Below are 18,912 nucleotides of genomic sequence, written 5' to 3' on the forward strand. Positions count from 1 at the left end.
AACCAAATTCGCTGTTAACTCCAGAAGGAAAACTGGAGCAGGACCAACATTTGGAGACACAAAGTACAGGAGGAGACGACGAGAGACGCGGTCCAGCCCCATCTTAAGAAAAAGAAACTAAAAATCCTGGCCTGGCCTCGGCCTTGATCGCCACCCCGGTTCAACGACCCTCCGGTAGTTTCCAAGAAAACGGAGAGGATCCCGCCGAACCACGCGCATCGCGACCCCCCTCCTTTCTCCTGCACCGGCCTCACCCACTGAAGGTGGCGAATCCCCGGCCCGGGATTGGTGGGAGAATCCTGGAGAGGCGGAGTCAAGGAGAGGGGGCGTCGACGCTACTAGTGCCGCCGAGACTCGGCCGGGGCACACTCGAGCGGAGGTCGGGCGGGGGCGTTCCCAGCGCGCCCGGGCTGCTCTCTGAAGGGGCTGGAAGGTTCGGGCGCGCGCAGTCTCCGCCGTCCCGCAGCCTCGGAGGGCGCTGCTGCTCGCCCGTCTGCGCTCTCCCAGCGCCGCCGGAGCCAGGTGCGTGGCGGCTCGGACTTTGGCGGAAGAGCCCGAGGGGGAAGGAGAGGGTCGGATTTCCTCCGGGCTGCGTGTGGTGGGAAGCGGGGTCGCCTTCCTATTGAGGCGCCCGAGCGAGCCGCTGTTGCTGGTAGGTGCAGTCGCTCAGAAAGAGGGGCCGGGCCGTGCCTTCTCCCCGGCGACCGGCTTCTCTTCCTCAGGTGAGCCACCCGGGGGCTTCAGGGCTTGAGGCTGCTGTCTTCCCGGCGCGCGGGGCTGGCGCGGGCTGCCTCCCCCGCCTCCGACTGAAGATTTTCCGAGCAAGACCCGCCGTCGGGCTCGGCTGCGGGTTCTTTCTGAATGTTGCGCGGAGGGACGAACTCAGAGCCTGCCTTGCTGCTGCTGCTGCTGATGCAAATGGCTGGCTGCGGAGTAAAGCCCCAAAGATCTTCGAGGGGCCTCAGAGCTGGCGCTGCTGTAGAAGGTAGCCCAACCCCGTCCTTTCGAGTCTGGGGTCCCTTCCCACGAAGGGCTTTCCGAGAGGGAAGGCGGAGGCGAGAGATTGGGGCGAGGATGCTGCACTGGGTGTTTACATCCCGGGCTGTTTAAAGCAGGATAGGAGGGCGCTCTCCGCGCGCGCGACTTCACTTGCGGGGCTGCGGTTGAAAGCCGCGATCCTAGTTGAGGTTGCGCGGGAAGCCACCAGCGGATCCCCGGGCTAGCTTGCTGAGGGAGGTTTCTTTCCAAAGCGAGCTGTACCGCTCCAATTCGGAATCCCCCCTCCATATTTAACGGGGTGCATTAAAAGGGAGAGCCGTCGGCCTCTTCCTATCCAGAATTAGCTTTCTGAAAGCAAGCAAAGAATTCCCCGCCGAATTCCAGAAAGGGCTGCTTTCAGCCCCAGGAATCCGGATCGGGTTTGGTGAAAGCTTGCTGTGTGTGGATAGACAGGGTTTAAAAGGGGTGTAGGAATCTGACCGTTTGCTTCCCGCTGGCCGGGTCCTCACAACTGCTTGTCTAGGTCAGTCAAAGATACGGTGGCTTTGTTTTAGTTGTGGTTCGCTCTTCTGTGGCTTAGTGCATTGTGTAACCCTGCCTGATTGGTTAGGCTTCAGTGTATTTTGTGAACCCAGGATGGGTTAATTCAGCAATCGGACTAAATGTTTGTGTGGATTCCTGCTGTGAGTCCCTGAGTGATTTGACCCAGGTCAGCAGCAGTAAAACTATCCAAAATAAGCTTGCTGGGTGTCAATAAGCTGCTTATTTTGTCAGCGGTGAAACAGCATTGGAACATGATCTTTGTCACTCATTGACTTAGGGCCAAGGAAATGTACCCTCCTAAGTCAGTGTACATTCTGAAACTTTACAAGTCAGCTGACCATAGCTCTGTTTTTCAGGCTTGTTGGTCACAATGCCTAGATAGGTACGTTAATGATGTTGGCCACAATGATCGGTAGAACCTCTCAGTTCAGGGAAAGGGTATTGAAAGCAAACAGGCTTGAGCAGAATGAAACAGTGTGATCGAGTGGTTAAGGTTTTGAGTGGGACCAAGGACACTCGAATTCAAGTTCCCATTGAAACTAGGAATGGATGGATCTGCTGGTTGCATTAACACAATTGACTGATTCTAATTACTGAATTAACCTATTTTCTGAGCTTGTGCTCAGAACCCTACACATCATGTGTTCATACCATAATTCGAGATGCTAAAAAAGTAATTAACTTAACCGTAGTCAAACTTAGAACATTGGGATGCACAGAGCTGCTAGGTCTTTAGCTGACCTGCTCAAGAATGTTGTGTGGAAACAGCTAGTAGGTATCTTCAGGCTGATCACTTTCTCCCAGGCATATCAGTATCTTCTCCAGCCAGGTGTTGCCAAGATATCTTGAAGTTCAGTTCCCAGAATTGCAAGCCAGTTTGAAGATGCCAAGTTGGCCAGGTTGAGGACAGATCATCCTGAAAGAAAGTCTATTTGGGGGGTTGCTCAGAGTCAATATTGATGCTTATTAAGACGATGCTTTATAATGGTAATAAAAGTTGGGTCCGGTCTTTACATAGAGTCAGCTTGGTTATTCCAGTCTTGGTTATTTGCTTCTAGTAACATAATCATGGAGGTTAGATTTGTCAAACTAAAATTTTCCAGAGGTGTGATCAGATAACATTTGAAGCTGAATGTAACGTCCTTATGGGAGGCCTTGTCTTTTAGATAGTAATATAATTATTTCAGGAGCTTCAAGTTGTGGAAACCCAGACCTCCACACTGCTAAGTTGCTCCATGGCTTTTGCCTCAAAAATCTGATCCTGTAACACCTTTAGGATAATCCATATTAATGGGTTCTCATTAGATTGCTCCCTTTTAATCTTAGCTGACTACCCTCTGTTAGTATGTGGCCCAGGAGAAGAGCTGGGAGAAATTGTGGCAAATCAAAACAAGATCTGATCGACATGATCAGAAATGAAACTACAGATACAGCAAGTTTAATGTTGTCTTGACTGGCTGGTGTATTTCCTCCCACTGTGGGGTGAGTCTTTAATCTTCTCTTTCTCTTGGAGACGGGCTAGTAGGCTTGTTTTGGCTCTCTTTGCCAACTATGGTCTCTTACAATGTGTATTGCAGAATCCTCTAAATTTAGCACCCGGGGATGCAAAACTAAGGAAGCTAATGCAGAGAGAATCTCTGGAGTTCACAGGGAGAGAGGGCTGGACCAGTGCCTTGTTTTGATCATAGGATGGTGAGACAAGTAACACTCAGATACACAGTGACGCATTCCTGCCCTTCCATTGAAAATGAGTGTACAATTATTTATATACAACTATGGGTTGTAGCTGGTGATGGATACCAGGAGATAAGAGGACTGCTGGAAAAAAATAGGAAGTTTAATTTCAAAGGGAGAATACAGTCCTCTGTGACAACTCAGAAGTAAGTCCCTTTGTGTTCAGTGGGGCTTGCTGATTGTGGTGTATTGATTGCATTGACTGCAACAAAGATTACTCTTGGGTCTACATTGTCTTAAATCATTGTTTGTTGATTAAGCCATAATTGATTGGGTTCTCATAACATGGTAAACCATGAACGACGGTTTTGGAAAGATAGTGGCTGGCTTTGCACGATATGATACTCTAACCTTTACAAACCATATTACATCTTACTACTACGTGTGAGCTCAGATGCTGTTCATAAGTCATGGTTTATATCTTCTTGAAGTCTGCAAGCCCAACCTATTGTGATTCAGTCAATAAATCATGGTTTGTGATTATGGTTCAATAGAATGTATGGATCCATTCATAGAAAACTTCTGGCTGTGCTAGGAGCAGACACGGTTAGGGTTACCATTTGCTACTGCAGTCAGTAGGGCAATTTGGATTGGAAAATTAGATGGCTTCAGTGGATGTCTTTCCCTATATCTACAAAATCCCCCAGCCATTGCCAATCTGGAGTATGAGAATTCTGCAGAGTGAGATCCCGTTTCATCTGCAGAGCATCAGGTTGGTAAAGATTACATTATTGCTTGCTTGAGGATTAGAGATTGGCAATATATAGTCTTACTTGTGCTTTGGGCAGGGGTGGGGTGGGGGTAGTGGGATTTGCTGTTTGTACAAAAGAGGCCTCTATGAGCCACAGTCTTGCACATGGTTGTTTCATCTATTTATTTGAAGCATTTTAAGCTCTCTGTAGCAAGAACCCTCGTTTGTGAATAAAGCTCTCTGATCTCAGCAGGGTTTGCTTTGATTGAACAGTGCAGAGATTCTCATTCCATTTATTATTCTGTGGGAAAGTAAGGTAGAGGTAATCTTTCCAAAGACACGTTTGGGTGAGATGTGGTCCTGGCTACTAGCTTGGTTGGCTTCAAGAAAGGGTTAGACTGATTCATGGAAGTCAAGGAGATCAGTGACTTCCATGAAGGCCATCTCCTGGGAGACTGGTGGGCTGTCTTCTGCAGTTGGCCACTATGAGAATAGACTGCTGGGCCAGGGATTCAATCTGGCAGGACACTGGTTATATTCTTACGTTCATATAAGAATAAGATTGCCCTCCATAGAACCTGGTTTCAGATAGGATGACAGCAAGGTGAGGCATTGAAATTGATATGGTAAGGGGAAGAATGTCCAAATCGTTCATCAGTTCATTTTAGTTTAATCTTTGCTTTCCATTTTATTAATTCCATCAGGGACCACAAGCCATGTTTTAGCTCTGTTTTTTGAACCAGGTATAATGGTCTGATTCACAGTAAGCCCAAAACAAACCAGATTATGATTTAGCATTATGTGTATACCTTTATGGATAACCTAATTACAGAGATCGTGCTTTTTAAAACAAGAGTTGGATAAGAAGGTTTTGTATTTATACACATCAGCGGGAACAAGAATATGCAGGAAAGTTTCTGGGAACCTGCTCTGTGAGAGAGGTGGGACATCCTGAAGCTACAAAATAAAATGATGCCACAGTGAAGTAGTTAAGAAGCATGCACACATTTAACAGGCTGAAAGACATAGGCATCGAGTGATGCTGATGGCAAACACATTCACTCTTCAGAAATCAGTGAAAGAACAAATGTGTGATGGTTGAAGTGACATCTGAATGCTAACTCGTTTAATGTGCACCAGAGAACCTGCGCAAAACAGGTTTCCAGGTTGTACTGCAGTGCGTTGCGATGAAGGCCCTAAAAATGTCAGGCATTGATTCATCTCTCCTGGTAAGATACCTGGAACTCCTGCATTGTGAGCATTTCCATTCCTACTCCCTTTACCAGTGTTTTCCAGATTGCAGCCGCGCCATTCAGCTTTATGAATATACATCTGTGATGGGGAAATGTTTGCAGACCATTGTTATTTAAATAACAATCCTGCTCTGGAAGGAATATGAATATCAGGTAGGCTGCTATGAAGATAGTTATTCCTTTCGCAGGGTCTCTGTGCTGTTGATTTCAAATTGTTTTACTGTGCCTAGAATATTGTATTCCGCCGGACTCTACTGCAGAACAGACAAAATGCTTGGGTCTTTTCCGGTAGTACTACAGAACCATCTTTGTAGGGCTGTCAAATGAGATGACGCTCCTGCCCCAAGGCATGGATACATTTTGCAAAAATTCATGTTGTCAGAGGGTGAAGAATGGAGATATACGTGTAGAAATTAGGAGTGGCAGATGGTTTCAAAGAGAGCAAAACACCACAGTCCAGTTGATAATAGTTTGATTGATTTAGATCAGGCACAGATTGAGTGGCAACTTGGTATGTTCGACAGTAACATTATGGGGCGAGGGGAAAGAGAAAGGCTTGGAACAGACATTTTTCATTGGGAGTTGACAGGCCTGCTTTTCTATCTATTTCTCCTGTCTTGCGGTCTGCTCTCTTGCTCCTTAGATAAGATGAGGCATCCTTAAGTCGCACAGCTTTTATAATAGAATGGTACCATAGCTGATCTGGATTTGATTTGTGCCCTATCAGGCTGCGGCCAGTTTACATAGAGATTTATACTGGAAAGAAAGGATCTGTGCCTGGCAGATAATGAAATAATTAAAATATCTGCATTGTGCTTCGCGTTAGAAAGCAGTTTGCAATCAAGGAGACTTTTTGCTTGTGGATTTAAATACAGAAGTCAACAGAGGGCTGTGGTTGTCGCTTAATATAAAAATAGTCAGAGACAATATTTTGCAAGATCGTGGAGTGACTCAGGTCTCTGCTTGGTCTAAGGAATTTTGTTTTCCAGTGTTCCCTTGAAACGTGTGGGTGTGCATGTTGGAAACAGGTCTGAATAAGGAGGTTAAAAGTTAAGGCTCTTACTCATCTTGAAAGATCTTCCCGTCCTCCCCCAACAACGTGGGCATCTTTCTCTTAAACAGAAAGCAGTAATCACTTGTTTTCTTTCCAGTCCTTGTCTTTCTTTCGTGCCTATGAAACACCCTCCTTAAATCTGTTGACTTTATAGGTAGGACTGTTTGCAAGGCTAAAGCTTTGAGCCGAGGGTTTAGCATCTAGAGTTCCACCTTCTGTGCAACATGGCAGATAGCTGAAATATTCCAGCTGCAGAAGAGCCCTGGTGTAGTTAATTCTTTTTCCTCCCCTCCGTCCCTTTCTTTGGCCAAGTTCCACTGGAAGAAATTAGCATTGAGGTTAATATGAGATTGCACTGAACGTGGAGCACTTGATTCATTTTCTTTCTTTAATTCCTGAGCTCTGTGAATCTTCATGCTCCCTTAGTGCAGAGCAGCCGGGGATCAGCCCTACATTGCTTTTTCACGCTAACCTACAAAACTGTCTTGAGGATACAGATTCATCAGACACATAGAATCATGGCTGTGGGTACCCATGGCAAGTGTACTTGAGAGTTTTTGATATTTACATGATGCACTGTTTGCATTTTTGTCCTTGCTTCCCTATTTTGTTTTTGTTTTTTTTAAAAAACCTGCAGGTTTTATTTATGGAAGGAGTAGACACAGCCAAAAATTGAGATTGCTGCTTTTCCCTCCCCCCCGCCCCCCCAGGAGGATACAGAGGACCAGATCTTGTTTCCTGCTCCAATGTCTCTTCCTTTGGGACTTCTTATCATTTCTGCTGCTCTCCTCTCTCACGGGTTGCTCCCCACCTGCATAAGAACCACACATGCATTTAGGCCCAGGATTGCCTGGCCCTGATTGAAGGCAAGAGGGATCACTGGGGTGTGCAAATCAGCTAGGATTCGATTCAGTTCTGTGATTCAAAAGTGATAGGATTAGAGTCAAATTGATCCAGTTTAATTCAACAATAAGCTCGAAAGGGAGTATGTCAAAATGCTTGCAAGTGCTTCATTTTTTGGCAGAATGGGGTGAAAATGATCGGGGTGGCAGACCCCTTAGAGGCCACTAATCCTACCAAAGTTCAGCTGGATTGTTTCAAAGGTTTCACCACAATACATTTTTAAAATATTTCCTTGCATCTCTTTTTTAGGCAGAATTAACGGGACAGCTCAGCAGCCTATAAGCTGTCTGGCAAGAAATCTATACAGCAGTTATTCCAACTTAAAAAATTGACACTTTTAAAATGCTTTTAAGAAGTAAGCTCTTGTCAAAGATGGAGGCATGTAACCTACCACTCCCATCCTTAGTGAAAATCTTTAAAATCTGGCCACCTGAGATCATTGTAATTAGTGTTGGGAGCAATGACATTGTTCACACATAATGCCAAGCTAAGGATGATTGCATTGTTTTTCTTTGAGTTGGCATGAGTTGCTCATCCCCTGGCGATAGGGTTGGATTTCACGTGAATCAGGTCTCTGTGTTTGAAAGGCAAATCAGGGTTTACATAGCCATGATTTAGCAGTAGGTGCAAATAGAGGAGAGCTGGAATTTTATAAAAACAGAATGTGTGGTTTCTCATTCAGCTAATGTGCCCTGTAATCTGTTCTCAGTTCCTTAGAAGTGTTGTCATTAATTTTGGTGGGTTTACTTCTGCTTAAATGCACTGGCTGGGCTCACACATAGCAGAATATGGCTTGATTTGTTTGGTTTAGCATCTTGTATAAATGCAGACAAGCTTAGTCAACAGACTAGTTTTAAAACAAGCTATTACTTAGAGCAGTTTGAGTTCCAAACCACTGTTAGAAATCTTTCCTCTTTGGGTTCAAAGAAGAAACCAACCAAAATTAACATCAGGGGTCCGAATAGAGATAATAGGCAGAAAATGCAGATGTGAAGCTTATGCCTTGACTTCAAGATGGGCTATTGTTTGAAAGAGCTTCCTTGCCAGCTGCTTGATCATAAATAATGACTTGGTAAAAGACATTGGCCTCAGATGCTGCCCGCCACATGGAGTTAGGGCATGCTTTGCGTAGCTTTGGCTATTCTCAAATCTATTGTGTATCCCTTTCCAATTAATTCAGTCCATAAATCACCTGAGCTTTCCCTTGTAACAAAGTAAGTAGCTGGCTGAATTTTTCCAGGGTCTTTGGAGGATAATAATACTGTATGTCAGCCCCTCTAGCATTATTGCCCACTAATCCATGCTGCACAGAATGGTCAGGATCCTAGGGGTTTCAGACATTCATTTCGTAAAATTGACAGCCAGTGGTTTTAAAGGAAGATCAAGTGTGTTCAACACAGAAATCCTCCTTAAAGGGTTTATTCTAGATCTTTTTGTTATGGGAGGAGGGAGGGAAAAAGCAATGCATGATACTGAACGGAGGGTCAGTTTCCAAAGCGTTGGCTTCAGAGTCGTCTTCCCCATTCCTTGTACTTTTTCAAATCTGTTCTAATAGCTTGAAGGAAGGCAGCAACTTCTTAAATAGAGTGGAATTTATCTGCATGTTAGGTTTTACATCTAATAAAACCTACATAATTCTTTATTTGACTGTTGGGAATGATTACAGGAGAACTGTTTTAGGCCAGCTTGTTTCCTTGGTCTCTGTTGGATGAGGCTACAGACGGACAGACACAGCATGGAAATACCTTTTCCACCCATTCGTATCTCTTCTGTCAATTGCAGAAAGAATACTGTTACTCTTCCAGCAAGGCCTGAGTTTGTGGCCAATTCCAAATGAAGGATGCTGCAATTCCCTTTTGCTTGCCCTTCCAACCCACAGCCAAGCGAAGAATCTGCATTACTGAGCTGAATCACAAGCTGAGCCAAGCCAGGCTGTGCCAGAGCACTGCAGTGACCAACCATGGTGAATAATTGAGATGCACCATAATCATTGAAGAAACCCTCACACTTTCTATTAACAGCTGATTTGGGATGGTACGCTAAGTCACAATGAAGAATATTTGGTTTGGGTGACATGTGAACTCACCCATGGGTTTGGTTTGCACATCCCGTTTGGGCCACCATCTTTTGATGGTTTCATTTACCATTGTTCAGAAGGTGTGGGGTCTGGTGGGAAGTTGCATATGGGGCAGGGGCAGGTTTTTCTGTTTTGCCATGGGGATGGATGGGTGAGAACCTCTTAAGAAGCACACCTTACATTTTCAAGGATGGTTTTTAGCATGTTTAGATCTTCACATGCTTGACTTGCAGCAGGTTTTCCTTTGATTTTATACATGGCATTGTTTTCACCTGCAGCTGGGTTTATCTTGGCGTTGGCAAGGGCTGTTTTATTATGGTTTGTTTTCCCTTTTAATCTCCAGTATATCAGATAGAGAACTCACATTCTTGAGCAGTCGAAAAGTGCTGTAAAGAAGAGAGACTATCCATGTAAGGTTTATGGTGAGAAAGCATGGGTGAAATCTTTCTTTTGGTTGACTTTCTTGCTCTTGTCAAAGAGTAAACAGAAGAAAAGATGGAGAAAGAGAATCTATCCATGTCCATGGATTGATCAATTTCTAATTACCTCTTCCTTTCTCTCCTTCTTTCTCTCTGTCTCTCTAACTTTCTTTCCTTTGTGTGAAGTGTCTTCTCCTTCCAAAGCATCCTGTGGTATTCTCGACTGACTCCTGCCTGCTGGCTTCTGTCTTAAGGGCTCCTAGCTTTGCTGCACCAGCCCCCACGGCTCTCCTCCTCCTGTTATGGCACGTGGACCCCTTTCCTTCGGCCCCCTCCTGACCTATTTGTGCTGGGAGGAATCCAATCCCTGGTTGAACAGCTGCTCCCAGAGATGAATGTGACTTTTCAAGATCTTTGCCGGCTGCCCTCCCTTATTTTGATGCAAATCTCCTTTGGCATTTTGAAAAGAGGGATTAGCTGGTGGGGGGGGGGTGTCCCCACAGAGTGGGAAGGCTCAGCTGAGTGTGCCCTCTATTCCCTAAACAGCAAGTTTTGCTTTCTCTTATTGTTTACTCGCTGGATCCTTTAGTCTGGGGGGGAGGGGGGGCTTTTCAAAGCCTTCATTGTCCTGACCTGCTGCCAGAAGCAAGCCAGCCTTTGAATTCTTTGTGCTCGGGGTGTGTTTTCCTTTTTTTTGAGGGGGGGTTGTCCCTAGGAATCCGGCTAATAACTTAATAGCTTCTCTACTCCTACTGCAAATGCTTTGTATGCCACAGAGTGGACAGATGGAGAAAAAAAGCAGCCTTATCTGCAGGCTGTCCCATTAGCTCTGGCTTTTCAAAATCAGGTGTTTTCCCAGAGTATCTTTCCTTGGTTTCATTTGTGCTCAGAGAAGCATTCTTTCACCTTTCGCCTCCAGCTGGTCACCATAAGAAGAAGGATGGCATAATGGCTGGGGGGTGGGATTCAGGCTCTTTATGGGCACACGGATGTGCAGTGTGCCAAGGCTGTGCTTCCATGAGGACTGCCATTTGGAGATGGTCTCTGGTTAATTGTGGAGGGGCAGCTGTGCTGTGGGTGGGTGTCCTTAGGCATCCCCCTATGTGCCTAGGAAGAGGTCACAACCCATGTGTGTATAGCTAGAAAAACTTGGGAAGGTCAGGTACTTGGTGCATGTAGCTTAGGATGGTCTTATTTCGGACCATAGGTGTCTCCTTATGGCAAGGATTCAGCCAGGGGCTGCATAGTGCTTTGCCACTGAGCTACAGCGCTTGTGTCTGAATGCTGTGAACTCCAGGTGAAAACCCTTGGGGGCATGCATTCCTGATGGGATGAAGTAGCCCAAGATCCTAGCTTCAGACTTTGGAATTCTGTCTGGATTTACCTGTTTTGCCCAATCCTTGAGCCATTTTGAATTTTGGAAGTCTTTACATAGAGACCCATCTTGTTTATTGGTTTGAACGTAGACTAAATGCCTATATATGGCATTTTAACCAATCATCCCACAGGTGAGGGAGCAGCCTGCAAGTGTTGTGAAATACTCAAGGAAGCTCCCAATGAATTGCTGATTCATTCTTTCTGCCGCATGGCTGTGATACGGCCATGTAGGATGAGTGGAAAGTCACGGGTTGTGCACAGTTTTTGAGAGTGTGCAAGCTTCCATGCAGATTTGGGGAGAAGATCAGTGATTGATGGTTGGCTAGGGAAAATGGGAGTTGAAATCTAACATACCTGGGGGACACCAGATTGGGGAAATCTGGATTAAATAGGACTTGCTACCAGTCGGGGAAAAAACCCAGATAGGCAACAATGTAGCCCTGTTGTAGAAGGAATGTCTTAGGGGAATTGGAAAGACAGAACTTCTGGGAATGGCGGTAAAGTTTAGGCTTTGTCTTACCTGTTGCTGTCATGCCCCCCTTTCCCCTAAAATTATTTGTGCTCCTGATTTTGCCAGCTGTATGTGGGCCCCTAAAAAAAAAAAGTAAGCTCCATTAACAAGCTGTTAACCTTGTTTTAGAAGATGGGGTCTTCTGCCCTACTGCAAACAAGCCTAGTGGGCAACATATTACTAAAGGGAATGAGTCCTTGAGTGGAAAAGCTTCACCACTCCTAAACTGTAAAACATAAAGTTAGAAAGCCAGATGAGGGGAACATCCTGCACAATCACTGAATAAGCTGGCTCCCCAAAAGCCCCTTTAAATACAGTTATGCACTGCCCAGGAGTCTCACCAGGGAGCATCACTTTGCTGATTCTCTCTGAACCTGGAAGCTAAGCAGGCCTTGGTGAGGGTTTGGATGGGAGACCATCTTCTAGAGATTCCAGGTCTCTAGAGAAGACCCAGAAATTGAAAAAGATCCCAGACTTGAGAGAGTCTCTACCTTTACCAACCAAGTTCTAGCTAGGCCGCATCACTAGTTGCTTTGAACTGCAGCTTTTTGTTAGGAACAATAATGTAGTTTTTATTTTAGTGAGAGATGGGGAGAAATTTCAAGAATTGATGGAAAAAGAAACAATATTTATCTGTTCTAAGGGCCTAAAGCAACACAAGAGCTCCATTATTCTGTTCTTGAACAAAAATGTGCCAAACGTGCATATTTTATTTACTGCTTACAATAAAGAATTAGCACTGCTGTGTTCCTTGTTAATATTGCACATCTTTTGAATATTTCCTTAGCTAATTGAAGCCTGTAGCTTTAGTTACATGAGCTTGTGCTTCCAGAAAAACTTGATTTTCCAAACATTGGCATTGGAACATGTTCTCACAATGGGATACCTACAACATGATGCTATGCAAATATAGTTTGCACAACTTCTCTCTAAAGCAAGACAAATCAATGTAGCTGTGATTTGACTTGATTTGTAATTGAATTTAATGTACTGAAGTGATATGCAAACTGTTTTGAATTTGAAATACCCTCTTTTGAGTGCAAAGCAGCTGTTCTGAAGGCAAAACAATATGTTTTGACCGCTTTGAATGTATTTTAAAGAGGACATTTCAAACTTGGAATGCTTTGCACACCCCTTTTATAATTGTGATTTGAACTTTGCAAATCCACATAGCTGAAAGAAACTGGTTGAGTTCTTTGAGAACTTAATATTATTTCTCAAAGAGCATATCTCTGACCTGAAAACTTAGCTACAACTCAGGCATCATAATGTATGCAATATGATTTAAGCAAGGAGCAATTGCTCTAATTCAAGATTCCTTTGAGAGTTGATAAAAATAGTTAATTCAGTGTAACAGTCGTTAGTCCAAAATATCCTTGGAGAAACCTGATGATATGAAATGAATCAATTAAGAGGTCATGGTCTCAAAAAAAAAAAAACTATTTGCTTAATGTTGTGTTGGATCTTTAAAAACCAACTTGATGGCACATAATCAAGTTGAATAGTGTATAGTCCTTGGGGTTCTCTGAGCTTGGTTGTCTTCTTGCAAATGTTTCATTACCCGGCTACCTAGCCGGGTAATGAAACATTTGCAAGAAGAAAACCAAGCTCAGAGAACCCCAAGGACTACACAGTTCAACCCTGAGCTACACATATTGTCTTCCATTGGCAAGTTGAATAATAACAACAACCTTTCTAGACCTGAATTCCTAATATAGTTTTTTGACCTTATTAGTTTGGGGGCAAATGTTTGCCAAGTCTCATGGCTTCTCCCCATAAAAGGGGAAGAAGGGCTACAATATGGCAACAGCCTTAAACCATCCAACTGACTCCATGTTCTCTTGTCACTGTTTTTCTTCAGGAAAGTATGCCCCAGACTCCTCCCTTTGCGGCGATGTTTGACAGCAGCGGCTACAGCCGATACCTTTTCCAGTCCAAAGAGGACAGCTGTGAAGGGCTGTATTACCATGACAACAACTTGCTCTCAGGATCTTTGGAAGCTCTCATCCAGCACTTGGTGCCCACACTTGATTACTACCCAGATGTAAGTCTGCTCTGTTTGCAAATTAAATCAGCTCACCCTGCTGTGTCAAAAGTGGAAGGCATAGCAAGGTGTGTGTGCGTTATGGGGAATGATTGGCCCTCTGTGGAGAGTAAGTTCTGCCAGCTCCAGTTTCATGCTGTTTTTCTTGACATAACTGGGCTGAGTATCTCTGACAATGAGTCGCATTATCATGAGTGGGTGGCTTCATCTTTTTTCCCCATTTGCTTACTGCCTGAGGTTTCCAGTGGGGCTGCCCCCTATCCCAGGCTCTTGAGAAAAGATTGCAAAAGAGCCATTGTGTCTGGATTGCGTCTCTCTCTTCTTCTCCAAGGGACTTGGTTGAGTGCTGTTTTCATCATCAGGTGTGCTTGATGTCTGGCTTTAAAGTTTCCCCAAATCAAGCCAGCTGCAGATGCAGGTGGTTTCTTTGATCATTTTCTTGGACAGCCCAGAAGCAGCTGCATGCATCTGTGAAGATGTATTTTCCCTTCCTCGCCCCAAGGAGGAAATGGTCTTTGGGGCTGGGAAGATGAAAAGGATAAGCAAGTTGCCTCAAGATAATTTTTCCTGATCCACACTGGGATGCAAAATTAATGTCTCTCACTCTCCTGTATCTTGGGGAAGAGGGGTATGATTTCCACGAGAGGTGGAGAAAATGTTGATCCTCCCCCACCTCACCTCCATATCAAAGTAAGGTTGCTCTCAAGTTGAGTTCAGTTCTAGCAATGTACATGCACACATTCGTGCAGTTTTCTTGGCAAGATATACAAATGGTTGGCCATTGCTTGCTTGCTTTCTTTTACTACCCATTCTAACCTGCAGCCCTGATTATGAGATCCCCCATCTAAATATTAAGCAGAGGTGGCCCCACTTAGCTTTTATGATCAGCCAAAGTCAGCTAAATGAAGTCACTTAGCTGAAGATGATCATATTATCTAACATTGCAACGATAATTGTAGTGCTATGATTGTGCCAGGGATATACTATAGGAAGGTCCTACAGGCCTTTCGTACTGTTGCTTTTTGATTGCTATCATGTTCATAGAGCATTTGTGTTGTACCATTAGTGTTAGGAACTATTGTTTCAAAATCTGTGGCTAAAAAGACAAGATGGCTTTGTAAACACCATCACATGGAGGATCACAAGTAGGGTGATAATTATACAGGGTCTTTATCATACCTCTAGTGCTACTTGTACTTATTTATTGAGATACTCAGGACAGATAAAAAACAAATGCAGGTTTATAATTTGTATTGCATTTTTCCAATGCAAAGTCTACCTGGCCAGGCTAGGTTTGAGTTTGAGAAGAATTGAGATGGGATAAGTCTTCTCATTCTGTGTGATGTCTCCAAATACTACAGTTCCTATCTATTTTCGTAATTTCAAACAAGGTCTGAGCAGTCCCAGCTTGGTATCATTCCATTTGACTACTTTCCTTTCATCCAGTTCATATAGAAACCATCTCTTGTTATGAGAATCACTTTATGTTTTAAGAAACACTTTTTGTTGTGTCTTCTTAGAAATCTTCATTCCAAATGCTACAAAAACTGAAATCTTCCAAAGCAAATTCTTCTGCCTGTTTGGTCTGCTTTGCGTGGAACTCATGTACTCCATCTGTCATGCCTTTCTTACACACACAGAGTTACTGCATAGTAATTCTGGTGACAATATGGTGACTACACCTCTTCAGACATGACCATTTTCTTGTCCTGAAACTGGGTGATGCCAGGAAATTTCCTGAGAAATTATGTGAGATAATATGACTCCACAGCCAAGAAATTTCCTGAGAACTGTTTCTAAATAGTCAAAAAATCTGTAGATAAATTCTTCAAGAGGAGTACCTTTCTAAGTTGACATCAGTCTAAATTGTGGATTAATCCTAATGACATCAATTATACATGAGCTGACCACATGTAGATTGTGGTCCTCTCTTCAGTTCAGCACAAGCCTGTTCCCTTTCCCCCCGATCATCAGGCATACCAAAAAGGCTTGAAAGAGGCAGAGATTTTTTTCTCCATGCTAGACTCTAATGAGGATAAAGTGCCATGTGAGAATCTCCTGCTGTATATCTTCTCCAAACTTTTAAAAGGAAAGAATATGTACTATGGGTAATTTTCTTCTATGCTGGGTTCTTAGAGTTCTCTCAGTTGGTTGTTTTCCTGCAGAGGTTTTGTTACCAGGCCAGGTAGCATCATCAGTGCACAGAGGAGTGGAGTTTACTGATTATTTTTATATATAGTAATCCAAGCTATAAACAGCTGGCAACCTCCATTCTCCTGCACACTGATGGTGTTACCTAGCCTGATAAAGAATGTCTTCAGGAAAACAACCAAGATCAGAGAACACTAAGAACCCAACCATTCAATCCTGAGTTACAACTATTCCCTACTCTTGGAACTTTCTTCTTGTAGGCCAAGTGCTATTGTCCCTCGATATGTGGTTTTCAATAATGCATATGTCTGAAGGCAGGCATACCTTTGCTTTGATTGAAGTGATATTGTGAAGTTTCAAAAGGGGCTGCTCTACTTGCTTTCAGGTGGTAAAGGAACATGTGTAGAAGGACTCTGGGAAAGTAAGGTCTCTATGAAGTTTGATTAGCTATGCATTGATGCTTCACAGAGGTGGAGCACCTCAGTTCTACAAGATGGATTAGTTGCGATCTGCATGGGCCGAATGGATGTAGGTTCTGTGTTAACACTGACAACATTTTAAACCCACTATATCATCATCATCATCAAATGATGGCTTGGGTGGATCCTTACCACTACTTAAAAATGGCCCAAATTTCATGGGTTCACCAACTCTCATGGAATTCTAGTAATCTCACTCAGATATGATGCAAAACTATCAAAGTATGTGAGGTTTAACAATATTAGGGGATTTGGGCCATCCCATTAATTATTTTTTTGGAGGTTGCAGATGCCATACTTCAGTGAAGTGGAGGTCCCAAGGTCCGAACAGATGTGAATACCTATTGCTGACTCATGTTCTGTGTACTAGCTTTGATTATGCCAGCTGCATAATCAAAACTGGATACCAATCACAAATAGATACTTATCTAATTTGTCTTTGAACTAAACAGCAGATCTTCAGGAATGTGCTGAGTTATTTCCACCTTAGGTTTCCTTAAAGTGGAAATGATGTGCTTGACTCCACTGATATTAATTACTCAATAAGTTGTACAATATCTTCAGAACACTCCTGTTGCCTTTCAAAGCTGATTCATGCTCACACATGGAAGCAGTCAAATAAACTGATTAACACCCTTCTTGATAACTCATATGAGGTTGGTTGAACTCCAGAAGTCTGATGGAATTTTCCATCCTGTGATTGACTGGTTGATGACCTTCAAGCAACAAACATTCCATGTTGGAAAGTTGCAGGGAGGGTTGCAATCCATTGTCTCACTTTATTGAGAAAATGATGCCTGATACAAATTTGTTGAATGTAGAATTTGTCAGGTTGTTTACCAAGTAAATTGCTGGGATTGTTTTAGTAGGTTTGCAGGAGCTGGTAGGTGGCTTCTTGGGTTGCTCACTGCTGGCCTGGTATAAAGAGCATCTTGTTAGATGAGGCTTCCAGGTCCTACTCTGTTAAGACCATTTTGGGCCTGGCTGGATTAAGATAAAATACATTCTTGAGGGCTGAATTGGTTTCACAGAGAATGAATTGTATAATTCATGCAGTCTGTTTTGTACCCTGAGAAATAGCTGCAAGTTAGAGTGATGCCTACCAATTCTGTCAAAAATCTGAGATGGTAAATTTGGCCCTGTGTTGCTCCATTTCATCTTCTGCTCTTCCTGAGTCAGTGTCCCTTATTATGCTTAATTTTAAGGGCTACGGGGGAGCCAGATATCAAGATAAGGAAAAAGTGTGCTTCTTCTGCAGAAGAACTGAGATTGAAAGTAGGGATCATAACTTTATTTACTTGGAAAGAAGCGAATTGAAGAGAGCCAGTTTCCAAGCCAATGGTGTGCTAAAGCAAGTCATCTGGGATGTTTTCTTTTGGAAATGGCAATCCAGCAGTAGAAAGCAGAAATATAAGAGCTCTCTGGGGTCCACTTTTCACTATGCACATTTTCTGCTGCATTAGTTCCTTAAGGGAGACCCTTTCATCATAAGTAGTTTACCTGAGGTCACTGGGTAAGATCACAATGGAGGTATGTGCTTAGCCCGAAATCAAAGTGTCAAAACTGTGCACCCAACTGTGCACAAGGATTGTCGATACACGTGAGTAACATGCCCTCCTTTGCCTTTTGCCTTGCCTGATCAGAATCTCTCTCTCACTTATAGAGAACGTACATCTTTACTTTTCTGCTCAGCTCTCGGCTTTTTGTGCACCCTTATGAACTAATGGCAAAAGTCTGCCATCTCTGTACCGAGCAGCAGAGGCGAGCGGAGCTTGCGGCTGATCAAGTAAGTGGCTCACCGAGTCGTCGGAATTTAGCCCTGTGCCATGCCTGAGTACAGAGGAGAAAGACAGATTAGAAACTTAGGCTTCCTCAATACACTGACCCTGAACTCCAAATAGATTGAGGCTAATGGTGTATGATGTTGGCTAGTTAAATGTATAAGCCCCCTTTGTTCCAAGGAGTTCACTCTTATGAATATAGTTCTTTCTAATTCTCAGAACAGCCTTGCAAGATAGACTCACTGAGAGCCAGTGAGGATTATGGCTCTGGGAATTTGCAGTAGAGATATGCAGAATTCAACATGCTAGGGAGAAAATGTTCCAGGAATGGCCAAATCAATGCATTCTGGGAGAAAAATGGAATATTCCAAGGAAACGTGGAACGTTCTGTTCCTCGAATGGGGAGTTTGAACCCAATTAAATTGAAGCTGGCTGTTCCCTGGTCTAGCTGAGCGCAGTTATCACCTTGAGTATTATTTGTGGTCCATTTTAAGAAGGACATAGACAAACTGGAAAGGGTGTGAGAAGGACAAAGCCAATGATCAGAAGACTGGAAACTTAGATTCTTGAAAGACAGATTGGGGAAATTAGGAGCATTTCACCACAGGAAATGGTGATGGATTGGAGATGTGATACATAGATACCCAAAGGGATGTCACACAGAAGAAGGCCAAGAACTGCTTCTATATAACCCCAAAATGCAGGACAAGGAATAATAGATTTATTTATTTTAAAAGGAGGACTCATTCCAATGGAATGTTAGGGGAGAAAAATCTTAATGCAAAAACAATTCAATAGTGAAAGCTTCTATCAGAGATATGGGTGGGCATCCCTTTCCCTGGAAATGTTCATGCAGAGGCTGGGAAACCATTTGCCAGGGGTGCTTTAATTTGGAT

The 18,912-nt window shown here is 43.6% G+C and overlaps 1 protein-coding gene across 4 annotated transcripts in view; it reads left to right on the forward strand.

The window, feature by feature from the left end:
- The first annotated feature begins 366 nt into the window (after positions 1-366).
- Positions 367-18,912, forward strand: part of RASGEF1B (RasGEF domain family member 1B) — a 35,588-nt gene continuing 17,042 nt past the window's right edge. Inside the window, exons 1-3 of one of the 4 annotated variants that reach the window (XM_007438467.4) lie at positions 367-522; positions 13,423-13,605; positions 17,899-18,021. In XM_007438467.4, the coding sequence (XP_007438529.1) occupies positions 13,429-13,605; positions 17,899-18,021 (300 nt within the window). In that variant the 5' untranslated portion in view covers positions 367-522; positions 13,423-13,428. Of the gene's footprint in view, positions 723-9,004; positions 9,141-13,422; positions 13,606-17,898; positions 18,022-18,912 lie in introns of those variants that run through there. The other 3 variants (XM_007438468.4, XM_088133138.1, XM_088133137.1) reach the window with 3 other exon arrangements.

Source organism: Python bivittatus, unplaced genomic scaffold, assembly GCF_059951505.1.
Source record: "Python bivittatus isolate LINGU-HERP-01145 unplaced genomic scaffold, Pbiv_v1 ctg000070_np1212, whole genome shotgun sequence".
NCBI lineage: Eukaryota > Metazoa > Chordata > Lepidosauria > Squamata > Pythonidae > Python > Python bivittatus.